We start from the raw sequence: 27,757 nt of genomic DNA, 5'->3' as shown, positions 1-27,757 counted from the left end.
GTGTTTTGCTCCCCTTGCTTTTGGTTCTTTGTCCTATGCCTACCCTCACCTTCCTAGCTTCCCCCCACTCCCCCCAGTCTTTCTTGCTCTCTCCCTTATGTTCTAATGGTGTGCTTCTCTTTCCTTGTCCTCTTTCTTTATTCCTTTCTCTTTGCTCTTCCTTCTTGATTCTTGGCTTTCTCCTCTTGCTCCTCTATCTGCTTTATTGTAATTTTTTTTATTTATGTTATGTGTGTGTTTTCTTATTCATTTTATTTCTCATTTTTAAGTTTATTTGTATTTTTTTTTGTACATTTCTATTTAGTTTTTCTTTTCATTTGTTTATTTATTGTTTTGGTTTTTATTTTTGTATTTTTGATTTGCTTGTCTTTTTAATTTCGATGGTATGCGGTTCCTTTCCTTTGTTTTGACCTTTTGTTTGTGAATCTTATTAGCTTTATTGTTTGTATTTTGTTCTACTATTCTTGTTTGCTATTTTATATTCTCTATTTAAAAAAATAATTTTTTTTCATTGGTTTTAATTTTATTTCATATTTTTTTTTATTATTTATTCTTTTACATTTCTATTTTTCTTAGTTTTATTGATTTTCATTTTTTCATTTTTTTGTTTATCTTTTTCTTTTGCTTTCACACACACTCTATTTATGTCTTTATTTTCTTTCTTCTTTTCATTCACTTTTTTTGTATTTATTTACTATGTTTTTATTCAAGCCTCTTTGAGCTTGTTGTGACTCATTATATGTATAAGTCCTATGGGCATCTATCAAATTTTCTCTCTCTATAACTCTTCCAATTATAAAAGCATTGTACCTAAGATGAGGCTAAGTTTAAGAGATCCAAGCTCCAATAATTTTTTTATAAGATCTCATAGCATCTTTTTTAAACATTGGAATTATAAATTATGAAAAGATAACTTTCATGTAGTTTGAAATACACATTTTTAATCTTGGTATATATTTGTGTTCCTATTTATCATTGTCAAAGAAGACCTACATTATTGGGGTACTTCTTTTTTTCTTTATAAAAATTTGACATGCAATACTCTCTATTAACATTAAGAGGGAGTGTTAGAATCTAATGTTATTAGGGGTTATACTCTTATAACATTTATATATTATTCTAATAAAAGGCCACAAAGCCTTATGCTATATAGCATAAACTATTTAATAATTAATAATCTAATAAATATTAGATTATTAATAATTTATGAATGGTTACTTTGAATAGGTGTGACTAATACCCTTTAAGATAAGTTTCCACCATTTCTTTTATATTTATGAAGGTTCTCTCTCATTTGAGGGTGTGGAATTTGGAGTTTTATCACTATGCATAGAAGGTATTATTGGCGATATGAAAGTAATGAGAAGTATCCCTAGGTTCAATATATTTTTTAATAGACTATTTTGTAAGTGTTTTAATAAAATGATAAGCTTTATTGTATTTTTTTCTTGGAAGAAATAAGAAGCCCCCCTAAATGTGTAGAGCCAATGCTAGATGTTTGAAATGAGATGTAGAAGATGGTCCACGATCGTCAAACAATGTTCCTTCCGTTATAAATACACAATACCAAAGATGCATGTATGAGATCCTCCCATTGTTGAAACAAATATATAGGAAAATTCTTGTTGGCACTAGAAATTGTCCTTCCTTAATTAAATACATATTTATTATTTATTTTATTATTTTACCAATATTTCTTTAATTAATTAATTAATTAAATATTATTTATTACTTAATTCATTACCTTTTCGATCAATTAATTAAATAAATATTTTTATTTATTTAATTATTTCATTAGCCTCTTTTTTTCTAAATTAAATAAATATTAATTATTTATTTAATTCTAACACCACCTTTTTCCTCTATTTATTAATTAAATGCTCCCATTTATTTAATTAATTCATTATCCTCTTCTTTTTAATCCTATCCCTCCAACTTGTTCACATGGATCATAATTTAAATATGTAGTCATGTGAAAAGTGTCTTAATCCTCTTCATTCACTTTGTGCTTTCTCCAATGTCCACATTCATTGAACCAAAAAGTCAACCCACCACTTAATCTTAGCCCTTTATTCAAATCAACCTCTCAATCTTATTTACTCTCTTCCACCTCTTAATCTCATCCCCCCATTTCATTTGCACCTCTTAAAATCCTATTGATTCTCCCTTAACCTCTTAATCATGACCATTCATCTTTTAAACTCTTAATCATGGCCATTCATCTTTTAACCTCTTAATCTAAGCCCTTGATTCTCTTGTAGATTTCAATAAAAGAAGCTTATTCTTCTCATTTCAGCATCCATAACTTGAGTCTACATATATTTTTCTAGAATATCTTTAGAGCTTACATCATTACTTCCATTATCATTGCATCATACCTCACATCATTAATCAACCACACTCCATTTCTTTATGCCATCTTGCTTTAGTTCTTAATACTGAGAGAAAATACATCATTTTCACAAGATTGCGAAGGATAGGAGGACAATGGAATCAAGCTTATCAATTGTATGAGGTATAATATTATTTATTTTGTTTATATGCATTTGATTTAGAGTTCCATTGATATTGTTGAATGATTTTGTAAATTCTAGGCTAGTGGTTGAGCTAATTGGGGGTTTAAAATAGATTCAAAGTTTAGCATACACATTTTGGCAATGCCCATTGTGACTCTAGTCCCATTTTTCTAACTATTTAATTGAGTTTTTTTAGTGTTTTGAGAATTGATAGGTTGGATATGCACATTCGTTCACCAGTCTTGCGCTATTGTCACCCAAATTTGTGCATTTGTTCACTAGTCTTGCACTATTGTTAGCCAAAATTGTGCTATTATCACCCAGACCTACAATTTTGCTAATTTTGTGTTCTCTTTTTAGGGTTTTTTTCTTATGTTCTTGTGCATTTGTCATGTATTCCTATGGAATTGAAGCATATTCCTATATAATTGGTTGAAACATATACATGCACAATTGAAGAATATTCCTACACGATTGAAGTGCATTCCTACGCATTTAAAGCATTTTGTGGCAGAATTGTTTCACTGAATATGCAATTTTACAAAAATGACCATAACTTTTACATAGCATATTGAATTTTTTAAATTCAAAAAGTGTTGGAAAAATGTTTCAATGCTCTATTCTATGGTCTAATTCATTTTTTAGATATTCCATAATTTTTTTGGTAAATTCACTCAAGTCACCTATTCTTTTTAAAACTTCAATTGCTCATAGCTTTTTGATATGAAATCATCTTTTAGTGAGTTTTTTCTTCAAATCTATGAAAAAATCATAAGAAAGTAATTTATGCATAATTTTTATTTTATTTTATTTATCACGTGTAGCATATTTTCACACACACGATTTGAGGCTGATAAAAGATAGCTTGGAGCTCATCATATTGGATCAAGGGGTTAAAAAAAATGGAAAGAGTTAAATCTAGGTTCACATGTTCTAAACCCTCTCATTTACATTTTAAAAGTGATCATAGTCTTTTTTTATCTATCATAGGATTATTTCTTTCTTTAGATAAACATTCTTGGTTTGTCTTTCACATATTGAAAATGTAAGGAAACTCAGGTGCGGAAACAACTTCCTACACTAATCTCTAGAGGAAAGTATTGTGCAAATTCTTTTAAATCCTTACAATTTCAGATTTGTTAACAACTTTAACAAAGATATTGCAGCCATATACCATGCATACAGAAAATAGAGAATGACACAATGATTTACCTTGGGGAAAACCTTTCGGTAAAAAACCCCAGCACTCCAAAACCTGCACAATGTATTATCTTCAACACAACGGTTACAACACACTTGCAATGCAAGTTCTTTCAGGAGACAATCGACACTTAAAGACAAATCCAGTAGCACGATATCATACCAACAATACACTCTTTTCGTATCACAGTCTGTAACCCTAAAAAATGCTTATACATTTTCCTTTTTAGGGCAACTTCCAAAGATAGCCGTATTAGGGTTTTACCATTCTCCGAGAAAATAGGAACCCTAAAATTTTTGAGGAAGAGTGTACAGTACTCAACTTTATCAGTTACCACATGTCTTGCATGTCTTTACCCGTCATGAAAACTCCTAGAAATAGCTCTTACATGTCATAGGAATCCGTCATAACCATTTCAGCCATGATCTCCTTACACACAATTCAAGATGCCAACACATCAAGTGGAGTGACACATCAACATGCCAACTAGACATGTACACTCACACTTAATTACATTATTTGCAAGAAATACATTTTACAAAACAAATAATAAGAATAGGAATTATCCAAGGTTGAGACACCTTATTCCTAACAGAAAATAGGATTAAAATCAACCTTTCACATTTAGATTTGGACTTAAAATGAACAAGTGTATTTTAATCCCAAAGATTTCTTTATGTATACTCTCCTCTTGTGTCCTAGCAATGAACTTGAGTGCACCAAAAATAAGGGATCTTTATTTTTATTTTTAGGGGGACTACCTAGAGAAGTGATCACTCTAATGGACAACCTCAAATCTCGTACTCCAACAGAGTATACAAAGAAAGGGTGAATTAAAAGACACACCTCTTGGAAATGGAATCTTGTCATTCAGGGATAAGCCTCTAAGAAATTTATAGCTCCTAGTTATTTGGCATTATTCTCTTCCAATTCATAGATTTAGGCCACAAAGTACCCTTATTGTATATAGAGGATACCACTAGTTGAACTTGTAAATCCTATAGTTAAACTTTTGGCAATCATTTCTTGTGTATTCAAGGATTGATACTCCCACTTGAGTAGGCTTGTTGGTGTGTCTTGTGTGTTTTAATGTTTGAATCTCCTTCCCCACTTGAAACCAAAAAGGGACACATCATCCAAATTGAGCCATATAATTTTGTCTTTTGCATTTATTTCTTATTTATTTTCATATTTATTAAAATCCAAAAAAATACAAAAACCAGAAAACCAAAAAAATTCAAAAATTTCAAAAAATAATATTTTGTTTGAACATTGACCATTCCAATCCATTTGACCAAAACCCCTATCCTTATTTGCATGAAAAATCCTCAAATTCACTCATACATTTCTCATATTCTAGAAAAAATTCACAAGACATGAGGACCAAAATACTCAAAGCTTGGAGAATTAATTGAATCTTAAGAAAATTGATCTAGTCAAACATCATCACGTCACCTAAAATTATTCAATATGAACCTCAAGTCAAACCAACATGGTGGAATGATAGTGACTTTTGTGAATACTATATAACCAAAGGACATTAAACTTCTAATTGCTCAAAATTGACAAATCTCATTTATGACCTTATTGATCAAGGTGATATTTCTATTGAAGAACATCTTAAAAATTCACCTAACGAGAAATTAGGCATATGTTAAGATACCTTTTCCAAGCATGACAAAAATAATCTACCTATGTCTAGCAATGACCCATCCCAAAACAATCACACCAATTACATATCTACCTCCCATTAATAAATTGGCCTACAAGTAGCCTCTATATCTCCTACCATTCCTTCATTCCCTAAAACTTTACAAAAAAAACCAGACCATCTCCATCAAGAAATAAACAAAATGATGACACCTTTCATTTTTAACCCCAAGGGATATCTACAATAGAAATCCAAGATAATCCAATTCTTGATACAAATCCCTCCCATGATTAAAAAATCCTAGATCAAATGTCACTATACGTTTCGTTCCTAATCAAACCCACTCTAGAGAGTCCCGTTAAAAATTCATTCCTATCATGCCAAAATATGGACTCCATCCAAGAATCCCCCATGCATATCCAAACTCATACCTCAAGTTAAGAAGATAATCAAAAGTATGAAGAAACAATTCCTAAAATAAATTAAGATCAAGATACCAAAACTCTCCCAATCCCATCCATTTTTTGACCATGAGTCCATCTCCCTAGATGATTCCACCATACTCATTCCATCCAAGATGATCCCCTTCCATCTCAAGAGAATTGTATCCCTTCATGTACCATTCATAATCCTTTTACTAAGAAAGATCATGATATCCCTTTCATCCTTTTCAACGATCCTAATCAAAATCAAGAGAAAATCACCCTTTCTAATCAATACAATGATCCTCTTACATGTCAAGATCAATTTATCCATTCATACCCTTATCATAATCCTCCATATCCTCCTCAAGACCCTATCATCCATTGTAACCCCCCTCATGATCATAATACTTCTCAAGATCCCAGTACCCCTATCCAAGCTATTCACGAACCCATTAATTATCAAATTGGTTTATGCATTTTCATCCAATCCGGTCTACTTCATGAGCTTATCATTCCTTCCATACCATATCCACTTCAATGGACTAGCATCTTGTTTCCAAAGTTACAAGTATCCCATTGGTAAAAAGATCTCTCAAAGTATGCATTATTATGGAAAAGGGCTAGGCATCCATGGATAAGGTATATTATATCCCATTCATACAAAAGTATATCTAGATCATCATGGCGTTGGCTACATAGCTCACTCTCAAGATATTGGATCCTTGCTAAATCCCTCATTCTTCCATCTAAACCCAAACATACACATTCTCAATCCTCTAAATTTATTTTGGGTCCTTATACCCCAAAACTAAAGCCTTCATCTGATGAATACTAAGAGGGGGGGGGGGGTGAATTAGTATACAAAAAATTTATGTACTCAAACACTTTATCAGTCTAGCGGTAAACCGGTATAACAGTTTAACTAACAAACCGGTTAACACAAATGCAAACCAAATAGCAAGTAAGGCATTCACCCATAGAAGCACAATCACCATAACACAAGAGATTTTGATGTGAAACCCAAATGGGAAAAACCACGGTGAGATGAAACTCACAAGTAACTATCTGCAGAATAGTAACCAAACCGGTTAAGGTCATACAATGTTCTTTACCAAAACAGATCCTGTTAGGAATCTCAATCTTTGTTAGGAGATAAGTCTGATTAAAGACTACCTTGTGAGAGGATTTTAGATCCACAAATGTGAACCACCTTGTTAGAGGATTTACAAAGGCTTTTCTGGGCCTACGCGGTTAAGGGTTTCTAACTTGTCAAAGATGTGAGTAATCAACAAGTGAATGATCTAGCAAATAGCACAACCTACTTGGTTAGATCCATGATAGCTCATTGCTAATGCATTTCAACATTACTTTAGTCTTCAGTAAATCCACACTCTGTTACAGTACACAGACTTTATCTCTTTGTTAAGATCGCACACACATGAACTCATCAACCACTTCAAACCCTAACAACTACTCACACATCTTGAAACCCTAGACACGATGTCCTTAAAAGGAATCCGATTTCATGTCAGTCCAATAGGATTACATTGCAAGTTCCTAGGTTCATTGTATCTAGACACATTTGGTAACATGACACAAAATCACCGTCAAAGTGTCGGTGGATGGTAACTCATCACAAAGATATACCGGTTGGTAACTCATCACAAAGTATTACCGGTTTATACAACTTTACCGATTGCTGGTTGGTAACTCAGAGTAATACTGGTTTAACAGATTATCAGTTGACAGAAATGAAGACTAGGAAAGTGATAATTGCCGCTTCTAGTTCCTTTGCTCCATTCCGCTTGAGATCCTCAAACTGCTTGAGGTCCTCATGCCGCTTGAGATCGATAAACACATTCTGCAAGACACCAATAGTCTAAAGACTATAACATAATACCGGTTTGAAACAAATACCGGTTGAGCATAACTCATACATACAAAAAGTGATCTCATAGCAAGTGTGTGTCCATCAATGACAATTACAACATAATCATAAAAAATGCCAACAATCTCCCCCTTTGGAATTGATGGCAACACTTAGGAAAATTTTGACGTCTAAGTGTTTTTACAAAAAAAAATATGCCATAATAAAAAATACTCCCCCTAAGCATATACACTATCCCTTTGCAAAAAACAAAATGTATACTACTTCCTTACAGAGATAAACATGAGTATACATAGCATGCATCAAAATTTTAAATACCAAAATACTTCTCCCCCTTTGCCAACAATGACAAAATACAGCTGAATAACCCTTGTTTCTATTAGCTGAATAACCGTTTATGACAATAAAGAGTGAAACTTATCAGAAACTGATTTAAAGTCCTGCATAAATTGCTTCATGGATAAGGACCATGACTCAAGTAATGAAGTAGCAACCTCATTCTCCGTTTGCATCTAGGATACCTGTTCCTCCATGGCATCCAAAGTACTCATCTCTTGAGTAACTGTCAAGGCATCCAGATTGAGATAGCACTTTTGAAGTATTTGCAGTCTGGGTAGTAGAACCAATTGAAGTTCCTGCAGATCCTTGGTCCGGTTGCTGATCTCCAAATCAATTCTCGGAGCCTGAAGATGAAATCGGTGAACGGTTTGCCCATAAGCGGTAAAGGAATCATATGGGGTCTTGAAGGTTCTTATGAATGTTTGCAAATTAGTTTGCAATTTCTCTTTCTGGGCAAGCACATCATCACATAATAGATAGGGTAGACATATCTTACTGAGTAGCAATTTACCCTCATCCATTGCATCTTTGATGGCCTTCTATGCCTTTTTCAGATTGGACCGAAGCTCATGTAACTTTTTCACCAAGGCAGTGTTTAAAGCCTTTTGATGCTCCTTCTTGGCATGTGCTTCAGCAACCTCTTCTAGGCTTTGTACCTAGTCCTACACAACTATGCATAAGAGTTTCAATTGGGCCAACAAGGAATCAGTACTGGGGAGGTTGGTACCATGTATCAAACCAGTAAGAGTGTCTACTGCAGCTTGGATCACATCTTGCTCCTTCTTCCTCCTTATCACCTCTAGGCGTTCTTGAGAAAGCTTAATGCTTTGTAGCAGCTCCGATTCGTTAGCAGATTGGAGGTCAATGGGACTGGTAATGTCAGCCGATTTGGCTTGACTACCAGTTGCCTTTGGGATCTCCACCAATGTGCTCTATGCCGCTTCCTCCTTCTCTTTGGCTCTTAACTTATCTTCTTCTGCCTTCTTTTTCTCCTCTGCTTCTTGCTTTCTTTTCTCTTCTTCCTTCTTCTTCTCTTATTCTTTCCACTCCTTTTCTTCTTCATCCTTCTTCTTCTTCTCCTCTTCCTACTTCTTTTTCTCCTCTTCCTTTCTCTTTTCTTCTTCCTGCCATTTCTGTTGTTCTTTCTGTTGTTCTTCCTTCTTCTTCTTCTCTTCCTCTTGTTTCTTTGTCTCCTCTTCCTTTCTTTTCTTTTCCTCTTCTAGTTTCCTCTTCTCCTCCTCCTTTTTCTTTTCTTTCTCTTTTCTCTTTTTCTCTTCTTCTACCTGTTTCTTCTTTTCAACTTCCTGTTGCTTCTTCTCTTTTTCCACTTGCTCCTTGGTAGCCTTTTCTTTGTCCTGTTTTTCCTGTCCTACCACTTTTGATGGTGTACCCAGAGTGACATTTTCACCATTCAAGGCATCAACATCAATAGGATCCATTTGATCAGTGACCTATTCTCCTTCACTGTCATATACCTCATCTGGTTTATTCGTTGCCAGTTCTTGCTCAGCTTTCCTGTTTGCTTCAGCCACTTGATGCAACCTTAAAGCGGCTTGGGCATGAGAGTGGGTATCTTTTACCACTACATGAACTTTTCCTTCTAGCAACAAGAGTCTCCTTCTCATGAAGAAGAGGCCCTTATATCTTTCCACTACTTCATAAAGTTCAGTTTTAGGCACATTAGGAAAGTATTGTGCAAATACTTCCCCTCTTATTTCTTGTTCCTTTTCTATGGCAGTGCACCTCTTGTTATCTAAAGAATTATACAAAGAATCAGGTGTCTCAAATTTAATTTCTGACACCCACCGGTCATTAATACATAAATAATTGATAACTTCCTATTCAACTTCCTTCTTTTCATCATCATTAAAATCATCAAAGCACTCTTTCAAATCACCAAGTACTTTTCTTCTAATATTTTTAATAGTTCTTTGACAATGTGTCAAAGGTTTGTAGGAGGAAATATCAATATTTACTGGTGCAGATGTTGCCGGTTCACTCTTTGTCTTTTTCTTCATTTGCCTAGTCTTCTTAGGCCGTTCTTCAGACACAATGTCCTCTGAGTCTGGTGTGGTGTCTTTTGTCTTCCACTTTCTCTCAAAGACTTTGGTGGGTGCAGCTTTCAGTTTCTTCTTTGCTGGTGACCGCTTGATCACTTTGGGACTTGCTGTGGTAACCGATGCCGATGCTGAAGGCACTACCTTTCCCTTCTTTACTGACGGTTCTTCAACCGGTGTAACCCTTTCCAAATAGGTGCCGGTTCTCTTTGCCTTTGGATCAAGGGGCGAGGTGATTAGGGTAGAGGCATACCCATCTAGCATGTCATACATTACCTCATATCCCATCGGTTCCACTTCTTCCTGTCTAGGCTCAACCACCTCCATTATGCACTCATCAACTCCAATGGTGAAGCAGATGTCATCTTCATATTTCTTGACAATATCACTTGATATTCTCACTCTTTGGCTCATTTTGCATCTGAACTCATCAAAGTATTTGTTCAGAACTTTTGGATAACCGGTTCCAACCGCTTGAAGGCTTTCCTTGATTTGCTTTGTAATCGGTTGGTTGGCAGACCATTGAATATCTCCAACTCCTGGGAAGTAACCTTGGAAGTAGAAGAACAACCCAACCAATAGTTGTCCAAACTTAAATCTCAAGGCATTGTCCCATTTAATCGACTTTAGGTTCAGCAAAAGTTGCCTTTGCATACAGGTGCATAAGTCAAATGATGCATCTTCCATGATCATCTGGTAGGCAACATTTACTGCTGCAGTAGAGACAAAGTTGATTCTGCTGGCGTGGAATGTTCGATATCCTATCACCATACACGCATATTTGACCAGATCGTCCTTGATGGAATTGACAGTCATTCCCCGTGAGTCACTCACAGAACCGGTGAGCTTGGTCATTTCCATCTTGCTGATCTTCCTTAGGGCTGGCACTTCACCTACATTACAGAAACCAGTGACGACATGAATCGCTTTTGGTGTGATATCATGCATCCGCTCTAAGTACATTTTATCACCGTGCACTCTACTCAGAATGGTGCGGATGAGATCATTTGAAAACTCTTCAAGGAAATAGACTACATTGTGAAGCTTCTTCTTTTCCAGGATGCTAAATTCCAGTTTAATCTTCTTGTCCTTTCCATAGAACAAACTCAACTGGGAATGACTTACAAGAGATCCCAAGTCTTCAATCTTGCAGTCAATGTAATCGAAAATACCTTCCTCCACTATAACACTAGCGGGTATCTGAGATAGGGCATTGTATTTTGCCTTCAGTTGAATGAAGTCTACTAGATCAATGGGTGCACTAGGGCTAGAGTGTGATACGGAAGCCATGATAAACATAGATTTTGAGAAATACCTTCGTAATTCAAAATTTAGGGCTTGCAAATTACACTTCGCCACTCACTCCTTCGGTTGTGGAAATACCACTTTGTGCTCTACACTTGACTGATTGATATTCGCTTTTGATTCTTCTTCAAGATTTTGAGAATTCTTCTAATTGCTCCAAATCGCTTTTTGTCGCTTAGTGCAAAAAAAAACTTCTTTGCTTGAGAACTGGTAAGTGAAAAATGACTTGAAAAATCCTTTTAAACAAGTTCTCCACCTACCATAATAAATGCTCCACTATTAGGGCGTAAACCCTAATTTGCCTCTTACCATTTCCGGTCTTCTTCCAGTTGATAGGTATCACTTACTAGTTAATGTCTTTTATTGGTTTAAACCAGGGGTTTGAGATGTTTCACCGTTTGCTCCCCCTAAGCTTTTCTGATGCTTAGTTTGCCGGTTCAGTGACTTCCACACTAGGTGCAGAAATTGGTTCTTCTTGAATCACTTCTTCTGGCTTCTTCTTCTAGGTTTTCTTCATATCCATTTGAACAGTTTCAACATCTATCTTTCCTTCCAGAGTTACCGATATATCATCCAATTTATTCTTTCTTGTTCTGCAGAATCTTGCTGTATGACCCAGTTTTTTGCAATGATAGCAAATCATTCCAGGTGCTCTCCAAGGTCCATTGTTCATGTTTCCATCCTTCCTTCTGCATGTTACAACAGTGTGACCATTACCATGACAGATCAAATAGGTTGCTCTCCATTCAGTTGCCGCTTGATTGCCACTACTTCCTATTGATAATTATAGGTATTAAACCAGTTTGGGTTCTGGTTCCCAGACGGTTTTGAAAAAGCTCCTTTACTCCTTTGAGGATACCTTCTGGTGTTGTGCATGACAAACCTGCATTCAAATGCTCTATTGCCAAACTTGTTTCATGCATAACAATTACCATTGAATCTATTGGGTCTTGGCTTATCGTTTAGAAAATAAGGAAAGTTATTGTAAGCCTTACTTCTACATACATTAGCAGTGTGTCCTTCCTTGAGACAATTAAAGCAAACAGGTTTGAACTTTTGCTTACCTTTATCCTTTGGTGCCGGTTGTTTCTTTGATGCTCCACCTTTTGTTCCAGAGGTCTCACCTTCCTGATATTCAGAGAAACCAAGTCCATTGGTATTCTTTACCGGTTTAGCTGACTCAAGCTTATGCTCTAGCTTGACAGTGCTCTTATTGAATTTGGCAAGTATTTCCTTTGACTCAGTAAGTTCTTTGGTAATAGCAGCATTGGATTCCTTCAAGGTTGCATTCTCAGAAACAACCATGTGTAGTTCACTTTGCATTCCTTCCTTTTCCATTTTATTTTCAAGAAGATGAGCGGTAAGTGCACTGATCTCTTGCTTCAGCTTGGAGATCTCATGATCTTTGTCTTTTACCAGATCTTCAACTTTCCTCCGGTTCTCAAACTCTTGACACATTCTAATAGTTATTCCTTCAAGTTCCCTTCTTAGGTTGGCATTGCACTCATTTAGTTTTTCAACTTCTTGGACTAGGGCTTCCATGTCTGCTTCATCAGAAGAACTATTTTCAGTTAGCTCCATCAGTTTTTTAGCATGCTCTCTTATTTTTGCCTGAGAGGCCTTGTATTTGACTTTAAGTTCATCATAGGCTTGCTCAGTCTGAGTGAGTTGATGAGTAAGTTCCCTCACAATGTATTCCCCCATATCTCTTTCCAAGTGGTTAGACTTATAGAAAGGTTGGCTCTAATACCAATTGATGAATACTAAGAGGGGGCGGTGAATTAGTATTCATCAATTTTTGTGCTCAAACACTTTATCAGTCTAGCGGTAAACTAGTATAACAGTTTAACTAACAAACCGGTTAACACAAATGCAAACCAAATAGCAAGTAAGGAATTCACCCATAGAAACACAATCACCATAACACAAGAGATTTTGATGTGGAAACCCAAATGGGAAAAACCACAATGAGATGAAAATCACAAGTAACTATCTGCAGAATAGTAACCAAACCGGTTAAGGTCATACAATGTTCTTTACCAAAACAAATCCCGTTAGGAATCTCAATCTCTGTTAGGAGATAAGTCCGATTAAAGACTACCTTGTGAGAGGATTTTAGATCCACTGATGGGAACCACCTTGTTAGAGGATTTACAAAGACTTTTCTAGGCCTACCCGGTTAAGGGTTTCTAACTTGTCAAAGATGTGAGTAATAAACAAGTGAATGATCTAGCAAATAGCACAACCTGCTTTGTTAGATCCATGATAGCTCATTGCTAATGCATTTCAACATTACTTCAGTCTTCAGTAAATCCACACTCTGTTACAGTACACAGACTTTATCTCTTTGTTAAGATCACACACACATGAACTCATCAACCACTTCAAACCCTAACAGCTACTCACACATCTTGAAACCCTAGACATGATGTCCTTAAAAGGAATCTGATTTCATGTCGGTCCAATAGGATTACATTGCAAGTTCCTAGGTTCATTGTATCTAGACACATTTGGTAACACGACACAAAATCACCGTCAAAGTGTCGGTGGATGGTAACTCATCACAAAGATATAGCATTTGGTAACTCATCACAAAGTATTACCGATTTATACAACTTTACCGATTGCCAGTTGGTAACTCAGAGTAATACCGGTTTAACAGATTACGGTTGACAAAAATGAAGACTGGGAAAGTGATAACTGCCGCTTCTAGTTCCTTTGCTCCGTTTCGCTTGAGATCCTCGAGCTGCTTGAGGTCCTCATGCCGCTTGAGATTGGTAAAGACTTTCTGCAAGACACCGATAGTCTAAAGCCTATAACATAATACTGGTTTGAAATAAATACTGGTTGAACATAACTCATACATACAAAAAGTGAATTAATAGCAAGTGTGTGTCCATCAATGACAATTACAACATAATCATAAAAAATGACAACATCATCTACTCCATCCATCTTAGGTTCTTATGTCCCTCTATCTACTACATTTGTCACCCCAAGTTCACAATCCACTTACCCCAATTTTGTAAATCAAGATGAACAAAGGAACACATACTTGAGAGCCTTCCAATCATCCATCTACATGAACTCATCTAAAAGACCTCCATATCATTCCTATCCACCCATGAATTCTAGTGCTCTTGGGAGCAATTTGGATGCCAAGAATAAATTACTTAAGTCCAAAAATCCACACACATCAAAAGATAAAAATGTTTGAGTTAAAAGACATAAAAAAAGAAAAAATCTATCCAAAAAAAAATAAAAAAATCCAAAAATGCCATAGAGGCCCCTTAAAAAAATAGAAAAATAAAAAACCATGTGAATACCCAAGTTTCTCATAGAATACCTGCATCTTAAAGAAAAATCAAAATTGGCATCCAAGCTTGCTATTCCAAAGGCTTTGTTCACTCCTCTCTCTAAACATCTCCCTCCTTTCGAATCTATTTTGGGTATTTATGTCTCAAAATCTGCTATCTTAAATCCCTGATCACCTCCTCCATCCATTTTGGGTCCTTATGTCCTAAAATGTATATTAACTTATCCATCAATATCTCAAAACCCAAAATCCATTTTCCCTCCTTCACTCCACCACCGTTCAAGGTGTGTTCCAAATTTAATCTTTCCAACATTTCCATCCACCCCTACACAAATCCAACACCCCATCCATTATCCAACACCTAGTTTCTATCATTCTGTCACTCATCCAATCCTTTGCATAAATACTTACCCCTTTCCACCTTATCATAATTTCATCTCCCTTTATCATCACCCTACCAACATCTTTGAGAATACCTTTAATAGACATGGTCCATCGTAGCACATATTTCAGGGGTACTATCCAAAGAATGAGATACTTGAGACCTTCCTCCATCTCCTACATGTAATCATTATCTCCCAAAATGTAGAAAAAGTACATAAAAATAACAAAAAAGGTAAAAAAAGTAAAGAGAAATAATCTATCCAATGGTGAAAGCCACATTTTGTGGTGTCTTGGGAAAGTACCATGATGAAAACCTGGTAAATAAGCATTATGTATAATCCATTACCCTCTTGCACTCTACACTTTGGGGCAAGTTTCATCCATGACATCTGTTGTGATGTTTTCATTCCCCATTGCAAATGGGGACCCCCACATTTTGCTTTTTAGGGTAGTCATTTTGTTAGTTTTCTTGGCTTGGCAGTAGTTTCTTTAGTTGTTAATTTTTGCAAATAGGTCTTAAAGTTTATGAGGCAAGCAATGTCAAGGGTGAAAAAGTTTGATTTGTCCTCATGAAAATTAAATTTCAATTGTTCCTTTGGATTTGAGCAAAAATAATGAATATTATTACAAGATTGATGTGGACTCTGTGATGAACAAGTGATTTGTCCCTATCCCCATTGATTTTCCACTCTTGGGGAGAGATTTTAAACCAAGGATTACAAAAGTCCCTAAGAAAATTGATTTTACACTTGGGGGATTGAACGAGTGAAGTAATTTGAACAATTTGGACAAAGAAGAAATATAAGGATCAAAAAGTCCTTATGGAAATCAAACTTTCACTATAAGCAAATTCATAGCGGTTAATTTGTCCTTATGAAAATCAAATTTCCACTCTTCAAGGAATTGAAAAGGCTAAGTAAAAAATTCATAGGGACAAATCAAGGAAAGCAAGGAACAAAAAGTCCCTATGAGGTTCAATTTTCCACTTAGAGCATAAAGATCAACTTACCTAAAGGGGGTGATGTCAAAAATAAGGACAAAATTAGGGACTGATTTGTCCCTATGAAGATCAAATTCCTCTCAAGGAAAAATTTGAAAAAATAATAAGTGATTTCACAAGGACAAAAAATATAGGGATCAAATTTGTCCCTATACATATTGATTTTCCACTCAACCCATGAAAATCAGATTACCTATGAGAAGTCACAAAAAAATAGTGATGAAATTTTTCCCTATATACATAAATTTTCCACTTTGAGATTGAAAATCAAATTACCTATGGCAAGTCATGTCTAAAGTTGGGACAAAATGAGGATCACAAGTTCCTATACAGGTTGAATCTCCACTTGAAATGAAAATTTGCTAAGGATTGATGAATTTTCATATGGACTAATTTTGTTGCTATGCCTATTGAATTTCCACTTGGAGATAAAACTTGCAAAGAAAGATGAATTTTCATATGGACTAAATGGTCCCTATACATTGCGATTCTCCACTCAATGATTAAATCTTGCAAAATTTGAACAACTTTCTAAAAGGACTAAAATTGTCCTTATACATATCGATTTTCCATTTGAGATAAAAATGCCAAGGTAGTGGAAATTTTCACAAGGATTAATTTTTGTCCCTATACCTATCGATTCTCCACCATTACATTTGGTGGAGTGAACTAGGGACTAAGCACATTTTATAGGGACTAATTCAGTCCCCATACATATTAAATTTCCACCATCCAATTACAATGCAAAACCTTAAGAACTACACCTTAATTGATCATGATTTAATTGAAAAATTGCATGAAAGGTAAGAGGGTTGGCTTAATCACTGAGTGAAAAACAAATGAAAAATTTAATTATAACAAACATAAAATGATTTTTGGATTCAAGTTGGTTGGAAGTGTATGAAGATCAAGGGGTGAGATTGTTCAAGGGAAGTACACATATAACAAAGAAGGGAAGTGCTCATTTAAAAATTAAATTAATTTATTACTCTCTTAAGTTCACATCAAAGATACTTCTACAACAAATTTTTATCATGGAAAATTGCTACAAGTCTGCTCCAAGAATATATACAATTTCACACCAAAGGGAAGAAGATATTCACCACAATCAACATAAGGAATTCAACATTGAAAAGGAAAAATTGTAAGAGATAAATCATTGGAAGAGAAGAATCAAGTGTGATGATCACATATCAAAGACCTCATAATTTATTAATAAGGATATTCAGGATATCTATTTAGGTCTTAGCAATCAGATTTGAGGTCGAATTCAAGGATTTTAATCAAATTTTCTTTAAATTTTAATATGAAGGACAAAATATGGATTTTTTGAAGGGTTTTAAGAAGCGATTTTTGTGAATTATCTTGCATTTTTCTCACTTAAGATTTCATCCATAATCAAGATTTAAATGTTTTCTTTTTATTTTTCAAGTTGGATGCAAGCAATGCTGTGAATGGAGCATGGAGTGAAGGAGTTCACTATATAGAAAAACTCAAACAATGCTATTAGGACGAATCAAGGTTCAAATTTGAGATAAGATGAAGGTACAATTTGAAGAAAGGAATTCACAAGCGTATTGCAAGGACAACATCACAATTGTGACATTGAAAAAATCAACTTCGTGAAGGATTCAAGGACAAGGAATAACATTACATGACACCAATATAGAAAAATAATATTGAATATATAAAGGATGTTTTACAATCTTGATTTCCTTTGGAAATAAAAGACTTATTTCTAGTACTCCAAGGTGAAGGAATTCAAAGTAAAAGATTCAATGGAGCAACACAAGTTTAGCAAGTCTACAAGACGAGCTAAGGTGGCATCCCAGTCTTCATTCGTCCAATCAAAAGGCTCCAAGTCGAAGTGTATAGATACAATGAACTTGATGGATCCCATAAAGATACAAAGTTCAAGATACCTTATCTCATCTTCTCTTGGTTCACATTCAATGTAATACACATCTTTTCAAATCATTATAATTTTCTCATTGGCTAAAAAGGAGTTATTGTAACTAACCCTAATTAGCATTTTCATTATGTAATTTTGGTCGTTGATTATGGATCAATCTAAGCCTTTGAATTGAAAAGATATCTCTATATAAGGTTTAATTATATCATTTGTAAAGATTTATAGTTGATTAATTGTTAAAAGTTTAATAATAGTTAGTAATTAGATAGTAGAGACAATTAGGAATTAGAAGTTAGAGTAAAAGTTCTGATTAATTAGAAAAACAGGTTTTCAGGACCCGAAACCTTTAACATAGGAGATTAAGAAAAGTAATCAAAGAGTATCCAGAACATAATAACCGCTTACAAAACGATTGGCAAAAAAGCCAGTAAACAGAAAAGACAACAAAAGAAAGCAACAACAAAACAACAGAAACCAGGAAAACACTGCACAATTAGAGAGTCTACAGAAGGTCCTCTGCCTTAATCACTAGCTGGTCATAGGAGGCCGCAATAACTTTGAGTTCATCCAGGTCCTTATTGAGTTTCTTCTCCTTCTTTTTACCTCTGGTTCTTGTTCTGGGTCCTTGAACATCTCCTGTACCTTTAGTGTCAGGGTCAATATCCAGGGTATCTTCTCCTCATCCAATTTACTGATGAGAGTTTTAGTATTGCCAGCAGAGACCTTCAGGATGTTTAAGCTTTGGTCTATGATACTTTTGAGACAATCCTCAATTTTATTGACTTTAATGATAGTTCCTCAAATAGTTTGATCCATAGCATTAGCATTTGCTTTCCTCTGTAGCAGGTCTTTCTCGATTTGCTCGAATCTGGGGTTGAAGGAGTCTCTTATATTTTCGGCTTTAGAAACAATGTTTGTCAAATCCTCCATGTAATCTACCATAGTCTTCGCTTCCCCAGTGTTGATAGTTTCCAGAATCTGGATTCTGTGGCTGAGATTCTTGTCATCCACAACTTTCATGTAACTGGTGATTAACCATTCCATGGTGTCCATAAAACCTTTCATACCCTTAGGAGGTGGGTTCAAGGAGAGATCAATCTTACCAGAGTTGTCCTATTCCTTATTTGGAGTGTCACCAATAGTAACTTTATCATCAGCCCTATGAACTTCTCCAGTGGTCACCTCCTACAAGTTCTGGTCAGCTTCCAGGATCTTTTTCTCCTTATGATCCTCTAGCTCCTTCACATTCACATCCTTTCTCTTTTGTTTGTTTCTGGTCTATGTATGGACTTTAGTTTTCTTTTTCAGAGAACCCTAGGGTTTCACCTTCTCTGAATCTTCAGAGACCTCCTCCTCCGAGGAGCTAATCTGGAGAATTTTGCCTTTGGATTTCTTTCCCTTTGAGGAGGAAGGTCCGGTTTTCAAATATTTCCTCTTCTTACCTACTTCAACTTCTGAGTCATCCATACTCTCCTCAGACTTTCTTGTTGGATCACTATCAGAACCCTCATCCAAAGAAAAGACAGAGTCCGACCCATCCTCCTTAGACTCTGATATAGAGGGCTGTGGGCGGGCTATTTGGTTAGCCTTGAGATGGTCATAAATAAGAACCATTAAACCCTGATGCATGGTAGTGTCCCCCGTAGGGTTCTCTTTATAGGCTTTAATGGTGGCATTCATAGAACATAACAAAAAGTAAGGAATGTTAACCTTCTCATCATGCCTAAAATGATTCAGCAAAACAAAATGGTAGCCGTATACTTTAGTGAATCTACCATCCAAAGTGATATAGCGCATTATAACAAAAAGGACCTCCCTCTATGGTTTAACAAAAGCCCTAGGGGGATAGTAAGTTTTACTTAGCTTCACCAGGCATTTTTTCTCCTTATGAGTTTCAAGATATCTTTCAATGGCCTCCTTTCTCACTTTTCTATCTCTGTAGTAGTTGCTACCTTCCCTCTGGAGACCCATGGCCTAGGCAATAAGGTCTTCATCTATGACAATAGACTGGTCTCCCATCTTCAAAATGCCCTTTCTCCAGTTTTTACAGAAGAAATTGGTGACTATGGCATCCCGCACATGAAGCCTCTCCATAAATTTTGAAAACCCACCCTGCTACAGAATGTTCCAGACCGCCTCCTTTTGCTTCCATTCCTTGTAGCTGCTAGGTTCGTATCGACGTCTGTTTCCACCCATATTTTCGCTATTCAGAGAAAAATGTTGAAACCTGCAGAGCACTTTAGACATAAATTTTCTCGGAGCTACCAAATTTACCCAGAAAGCGTGGGAAATGATTGATTGAGTGTTATAATAAATGGTGCTGACAATATTATGATTGCTCAAAGTACTCCTTTTAATCCATTTCATTATTTTTTTGTCCATCAAAAATCTTTGGGATGCTATTATATTGGTCCTTAAAAATGATTAATTTGACATCTTCAAGGAGGCCTTGTTCACCCTTCGAAGTAATCATTTCATCTTGGTTGACCACCGCGTTGGCTGCCCAATCAACAGACCCATTAGCTTCACGGTAGATACTATATATGTAACTTTTCTCAAAAGTGTTAATGAGGTCTCTAGCGGCTTTTATAATGTTATTAATAGACCATGAGGGCTTAGAGGTCCCCTTGAGGCATTTGATGATGTTTTTTGAGTCCCCTTCAATCCATATGTAGGGGCAATTCCATCTTTTTGCGAGGAGAATACCTTGGAGTGCTGCCATTGCTTCTATTTTGTGGTTTGTTTGACTTCCTATTGGAACAACAATCATTTCCTTGCATATGCCTTTATCATCTCTAAGGATAGCTTCACATCTCGCAGGGCCTGAATTACCTTTTGCAGCACCATCCAAATTGACTTTGACCAACCATGAGGGGGGGTTTGCCACCTAGCTTCTAGTCTTTTGTTTTGCTTGGGATCAGAACTGCCAGCATTCTTCAAATTCTAGGAACTTAAAATGTGAGATTCCATTGGGTTGGTCAAAAAATAGGGACCCCCAATGATCCCAATATTCTCCACAATCGCCCACTATATTTTCTGGAACACAGTATCCTGAGTAAGAGAGGTGTCCTTAAAAATACAATTGTTTCTTTCTTTCGATAAACCCCACATAATGTGAGGGAGTGATAGCTGCCACAAAGATCTCAAAAAGGAGTTAGACCAATGGTAATTCCAGGAGTAGAACAACTCACTGATAGTGTTAGGAAACACTCAATCAATGCTAAAACTCTTAATAAATCTTTCCCAGATCGAAGCAGAATAGGAATAGTGGATAGCCAAATGATCCACTAACTCTTCCTCCTTAAGACACAAGCACATCTAATAGGAAAGGAAAATCCTCCACCCTTGAGGTTATCTAAGGTCAATATTTTATTTTTAAGAATAGTCCAATAGAAAAAGTTGATTTGTGGGGTCAGACCCTTTATCCAAGCTTTAGACCAAAAAGGATTATCAGAAGGGGTGGGGAAGAGAACACCATACATAGAAGAGACAGTAATAATAGCTTTGGGTTCATATTTCCAAATAAGGGAGTCTTCCTCTTTATTCAACCAGGCCGAAGACAGATGGTTCTTAACCTTAATGAGGCTTGGGTGGATACTTTCAATGTTCTGCCATTTATTGCCTATCCAATACCCTTCAACTAAAGGACCAAAAGTTCTAATACAAGAGGAGGCATAAGGGGCCCATTTTGGGATATCCGTCAAAGGTTTATCAAAAAGCCCGGGGTCTTCCCAAAATTTAACTTTCCTACCATTGCCTACTTTCCAAATAACCCCTTTAGCAATGCTATCTCTGCACTTAGAGGCATGATTCCAGATGTGGGACTCATTAATACTAATTTTAGAATTGATAAAAGAGGAAAGAGAGAAGGACAGAAGAAAGTACTTACTTTGCCAGATTTTACACCATTCATTATCTGAGTGGAACATTCTCCAAACCCATTTGGACAAGAGAGCTTCATTTAAGGTCCTGATTCTTCTCAAGCCAAACCTCCTTTACTTTTTGGTCTGCATACCTGTTCCCAAGCCACAAGAGACATTCTTTTCTTGTCCTCAACCCCTGACCATAGAAATTTTCTTTGAATTTTGTCAATTGCATCAACATACTTAACTGTAATTCTAAAAAGGCTTAGGGCATAGATAGGTATGCTTTGAAGTGAATCTTTTAAAAGTTGAAGCTTTCTAGGTGACTTAAAAGAGCTCCTTTCGAACCAACAAACTTTGTATGAAATTTGTCCACTAGAGAGCTCCAGAAAGAATCAGGAGGTGCAATTCCCAAGGGGAGGCCAAGATAAGTGGTAGGAAGATCAGCAATCTGACATTCTAGGATTCTATTGATTCTCTATTGTCTTCTCTCTGGAGTATTGATAAAAAAAACTTCACTTTTGACCTAATTAATGAGTTGACCAGAAGTGGAGGCAAACTTACAAAGAGTGTCCTTCAGGGTTCCAGCTTCAGATATACTTGATTCCCCCATGAAAATGGTATCGTCCACAAACTGTTGGTGGGAGCAAATAAGATCATCTAAGGAAGGTTGAATTCCCTTAAAAGAACCTCGCATAACCATGTTTTCCATGGCCCTACCAAAACATTCAGCCATAATAATGAAGAGGATAGGGGAGATGGGATCCCCTTGCCTCAGTCGTCTAGATGCTTGAAAGAAGGGGGAAGGGGAACCATTGACAAGAACACCAAAAGAGGCTGAGGTAATAATCTGACTGAAGAGGTCAACACATTTGGTGGAAAAACCATAAGCCACAAGAAACTTCACAAGAAAAGACCAGTCAACCCGGTCATAGGCCTTAGAGAGATCAAGCTTGAGGATGAGACCCTGTTTCTTAACCCTAATAAGAGAATGTATATTCTCATGTACAGTAATAATGGAGTCAAGAATTTTTCTTCTAGGGACAAAACAATTTTGCTGATGATTAATCAAAGAAGGAAGGACAGTCAGAATTCTGGTGGTAAGAACCTTGGCGATAATCTTATAAAAAGAATTGCATAGGCTAATTGGTCTGAACTTGTGCATGGAGTCAGCACCTTGGGTTTTAGGAATAAGAGCAATGAAAGTGCCATTAATTTCCTTCAAAAGTCTTCTAGCCCCAAAAAATTCCTTGACCTCATTGGAAACATCTTTCCTGACAATGTCCCAGAAATCTTGAAAAAAGAACATGGGGAAGCCATCCGGACCGGGGGCTTTGTTAACATCAAAAGAAAAAACAACATTTTTTATTTCCAAGATCAAAGGAATGGAAGAAAGGGAGACATTCATCTACTCATCAATGAGACAAGGAATATTTTGAAGAAAAGAAGATTGAGCATAGCATCCAACCTATGATCCCTACTAAGAAGTTCCAAAAAGTACCTTTTGGCTTCAATCCTTATTTCTTCCTCCTTGACCAGCTCCCCATTGTCCACTGTCAATTTAGTTATCATGTTTTCCACTTTATGTTTGATCATCGACATATGAAAAAATCTTGTATTCCTATCTCCTTCCTTTAGCCAAATGCATCTTGATCTCTGCTTCCAAAATTTTTCCTCTTTTGCAATGATTTTGTGGTATTTTTTAAGGGTCTCATTTTATTCAGCAACAGACATAGTACTGAAACCATCCTTCTGAATTTGGACCTATATTTTCTTGAGATCATCCTGGACTTTTCCTTTGGCCTCAAAAATGTTCCCAAAGCTGGATTTATTCCAGAGTCTTATATTGTCCTTTACACTTTTAAGTTTCTTTACAACTCTATACATAGCAGTTCCCTCAACTTGGATACTCCACCATTTCTGAATATTACGAGTGATTTCTGGGTGATGAGTCCACATTTTTTCAAATCTGAAAGGAAAATATCTTCTTCTATTAATTGGGTCAGCAATGAAGGTGATGGGAAAATGATCTGACCCAACTCGGATATGGGTAGACAGGGAGCAGAAGTAATGTCTGTACCATTCATCAGAGATAAGAGCCTTGTCAAGGTGAACTTGGATAAGATCATTACTAGTTCTCCTATTAGTCCATGTGTAATTGCATCCCTGTATCTCCACATCATTGAGAGCCTGAGTATTTATAAAGTCCATAAGGGCCAACCTACTTTCCAACTGAGAGGGGCTGCCACTAAATTTTTCCTCCTCTCTCAAAGGAGTATTAAAGTCTCCCATGACCAGCCAGCTAAGATTTTTGAAACTATCCCTAACTTCTTTAAGTTTTTTCTAGAAGGAGTTTCTAGCTTTCAAGGTGTTGGGTGCATAAATATTGGTGAGGACCCATGATGTTCCATCTTTTAAATGCTCAAATCTGATGCAAAAGAAATTTTTTTCTTGAATAAGAACATGGCCTTTGACACTATTAAGATTCCAAATGGTAGCTATACCTCTCGAAGCACCTTCTGAACTACCACCACTGATACTCCTATTTTAAAAAAACCTCAAAGATTCAACTTTTTCTCTACTCATTTTGGTCTCTTGAATAAGAAAAAAATCAGGTTTGCTATCCCTAATCATATTCCTTATAATATCATGTTTGTGAGGATTATTAAGTCCCCTAATATTCCAAGAGATAATCTTCATAGTTACTTACTGATTCCTAACTCCTTAAGAGTCTTCTGGGTCCCATCAACAATGTTCTTAATGGCCTCCTTGTCTCTGACTTTATGGTTAGAAGGTCGACCTGGGGAAGAGGAGATATACCCAACATCAACTTGAGCTATTCTGCTGGATTTCCTTAGTTGAGAAGCCGAGAGAGTGGATCCTTTCTTATTCCTATTTTTTGGTATTTTCCAGTCAGCTTCTTTCTCAAGAACCACTTTCAAAATACTGAGGATTCTGGATATTTCATCTTCATTGCCCCAGTTAGGGAATCTGGAATCATGTGAAGCACTGTTTACTATTTTTGAGTTCTGATCTGAATCTGAAAGGTTTATACCCAGTATTGCACATTTTTGGGCTTCTTGCATTTCAGAGCTTATCATGAGTGGGGAAGAACCAAACTTTTCTTCTTGGGAGCCAGGGATCTCCCCTTCCTTAGGTTGATCCTCTTTCTTTTGTGTTTCCTTACTAGCATAAGTATCAACAATTACCACTCCAGCCGTGTCTTTTGAAGATTCAGTCTGTTCTTTCAATTCTTCTGTTCAGATCTACTCTGTCACAGAGTTGTTTACTTTGGTTGGCTCATTTCTCAATACTTCTTGGGTTGGAGGATTGGAGACAAAAGTTGAGGACACTTCCTTATTTTCCCCAATGGTTCAAAACAGTTGTTGTCAATAAAGTCAACTTCCTTATTCTTTGAGTTTTTAACTTGCCATACCTTTTTTTCTGGGACTTTTTTACTTTTAACCGGGGGTTTAGTCTGCTTGAGCTCTCCTTTCGGCCTGATAGGACATGATTTTGCCCAATGGCCAACTTTCTTACAATGGAAGTAGGCAAAGGGGATAGATTCATATTCTATTTGTTGTTTCCATGTCCCCAACTTTGACAATATATCTATTTGTTCCGGCATGTCTACATCATGGGCTATCCCTACACAAAACCTAGCATGAGTGAGTCTCCTTTTTGAAGCTGTGACTGGGTCTATAGAAAGGAGTTCACCAAAGGAGCTTGTGATTCCTGCGAAGATGCTTTCTGCCCAATATTCAAGAGGCAAACCTGGTAGCTTTACCCATACTGGAACTTGAGCCAAAAGAGTCATTCATGTTCAGATTCGGATGCCATTTCTGAAGAACCAAGGCTGTCTTTCCTACCATCTAGGGACTTCCACAAAGTATCCTTAATTTATCTTCTTCACATGAGAAAGTAAAAGATAGAAAGCCTTTAGGCAAAGCCGACATTTCAACATTACCCTTCAGAGCCTATTTTCGCTTGACATAAGCCCTTACAACTTTGATGTTTGGACGCGAACCCATAAATTTGTCTACAAGGGAGTTCAACATACTGTTTATATTATGATCAAGAACTAGATCAGGGATAGAGATAGCAAACTTTCCACCGGATGGATAAGAAATATTCTTGACAGGAGGTAAAGAGGATTTACCAGATGGTTTTGTTCCAAAAAGGGATGACCATTTTCTAGGTTCTTTTCTGTTCTCCAAGGTCTCTTCACGTGGGCTGGACCCCCCGCTGGACCCCTCCCCCAAAAACCCAGAATCCACTTTCTTCTCTGGCAGAGTACCACCAGTTTGCAGAATGTCAACAACCTTTAGAATGTCCGAAGGTTTGTCCTTCTCTCCCATGGGACCAACACCTTCGATCTGGCTGCTCCCACCATTGGAACCAGAGTTTCTGCCTTTCAGAGAATCTGAATTTTGAATTCTCCCATTACCGCTTCCTACTCCTCCTAGCTGCATGTTCGCTGAAAATTTTGTAGATGGTATAGAGTAGAAGTTAGAATAGGAGGAGAAGGCAAATATTGTTGTCAAGATCTTGTTATAAGAGATTTTTTTTCGTTGAAGTTATGGTGAATTCTCTATGTTAATTCAACATGTTGCATGGTATCTGTTTCTCATTTGCTTTAAAGTTAGTTATCTGAATGGAAAATATCATTGTTGATGAATGGTGTACTTAGTGTTCATACTAGTAATTTGTTGATTGTAAATTGTAGTGCGTAGTCGACTGAACTTATGTGAAATAATAACTTCTACTACTTCATTCTCATTGTTCATGTGGTTTATGTGCATTGGTGATATCAAAAACATTTATTTATCCTTAGGTTATTGCATCAACTTTGTGTAGTTGTTCCTAGATGGGGAAACAAATCTTGGTTTGGTCACTCCTAATCAACAATTAGTTCCTACATTCTTAGGATTAGATTAGCTTTATATTAATCCTTAATTCCTTTTTTCTATTTTTTCTCCCAAGTTAAGTAAGTCTTCATGTTCCAGCAAAATTCATGTTAAATGTAATTACTCTATGTGATTCCAATAATACCACATCAAACCATTGGGTTATTCACATGTCAAGAGGGACGTCAGTATAAACCTTGGAATCACCTCATATGATCACATAGCTTAGAATTCAAGAGGATTTTGTTCAAGAGAGGATAAAATAATTGGTATTTTATTATGTGTATGAAGTGATTAAGAAACACATCAACAAAATTGGTGCTAGAAGGAGGGTATAGACGTGAACAATTGAACTCTAGATCCTATCAATTCATATCTGTGGGATTAATCTCAAGCTTTTCATTCACCCTCCTTTGGAGTCAATAGAATTGGAACTAGAAGGAACGCTTATAGAGAATACATGAATAAATTAGTTGATGCCAAAGCTTGCCAAGTCATATTTTGAAATAGTCCGCCAAAAAAATTTTTACAAGAAAAAAGGTGATCGTTAGATTTATCAAGTGGATTAAAAAAAAAAGCAAGAACCATAATGAGGTTTCATGCTGAATTTGAGGTATGCTATATCTCTTTTAAGTCAAAAATCTAAAAAAAAAAAGTAAAATTTTAGAAAATTCAAAAGGATTTCTCAATGAAGTGGCAACAATTTCATGAAGATCAATGAGCTAATATTATCACAATTTGGTGGACTTTGAATGCATAACTAAACTCACTAATCTTGTCAGAATTTCCATTTCCAGGGGAGTGTAGAATCCACGAGACTGCCAAACACAATGAAATACATTGCTTGACATTCTTGTCAAGGATGAAATTAGCACTACAAGGAAAAATCATCTTTTGAGATATTCTAAAGTCGGGCAATCATGGAATCATGGAATTTTAGTGTTCCAAAAAATAATGATCCTTTCACAAGATTCATGGGGATGATAGAAAATC

General features: G+C 36.2%; 1 protein-coding gene across 1 annotated transcript; it reads right to left on the bottom strand.

Annotated features, from left to right (window-relative positions):
- Positions 1-18,792: 18,792 nt before the first annotated feature.
- LOC131875148 (uncharacterized) lies at positions 18,793-26,329 on the bottom strand. Its single transcript, XM_059219179.1, has 6 exons — positions 26,046-26,329; positions 25,294-25,357; positions 24,805-25,096; positions 20,106-20,176; positions 19,321-19,581; positions 18,793-18,993 (listed from the first exon to the last, which is right to left on the bottom strand). Exons 1-6 carry the CDS (start codon positions 26,327-26,329, stop codon positions 18,793-18,795), a joined length of 1,173 nt encoding a protein of 390 aa, XP_059075162.1.
- Between the last annotated feature and the right edge of the window lie 1,428 nt (positions 26,330-27,757).

The sequence above is a fragment of the Cryptomeria japonica genome, chromosome 4, assembly GCF_030272615.1.
Source record: "Cryptomeria japonica chromosome 4, Sugi_1.0, whole genome shotgun sequence".
Lineage (NCBI taxonomy): Eukaryota > Viridiplantae > Streptophyta > Pinopsida > Cupressales > Cupressaceae > Cryptomeria > Cryptomeria japonica.
This window is presented reverse-complemented; position numbering and strand designations above follow the sequence as displayed.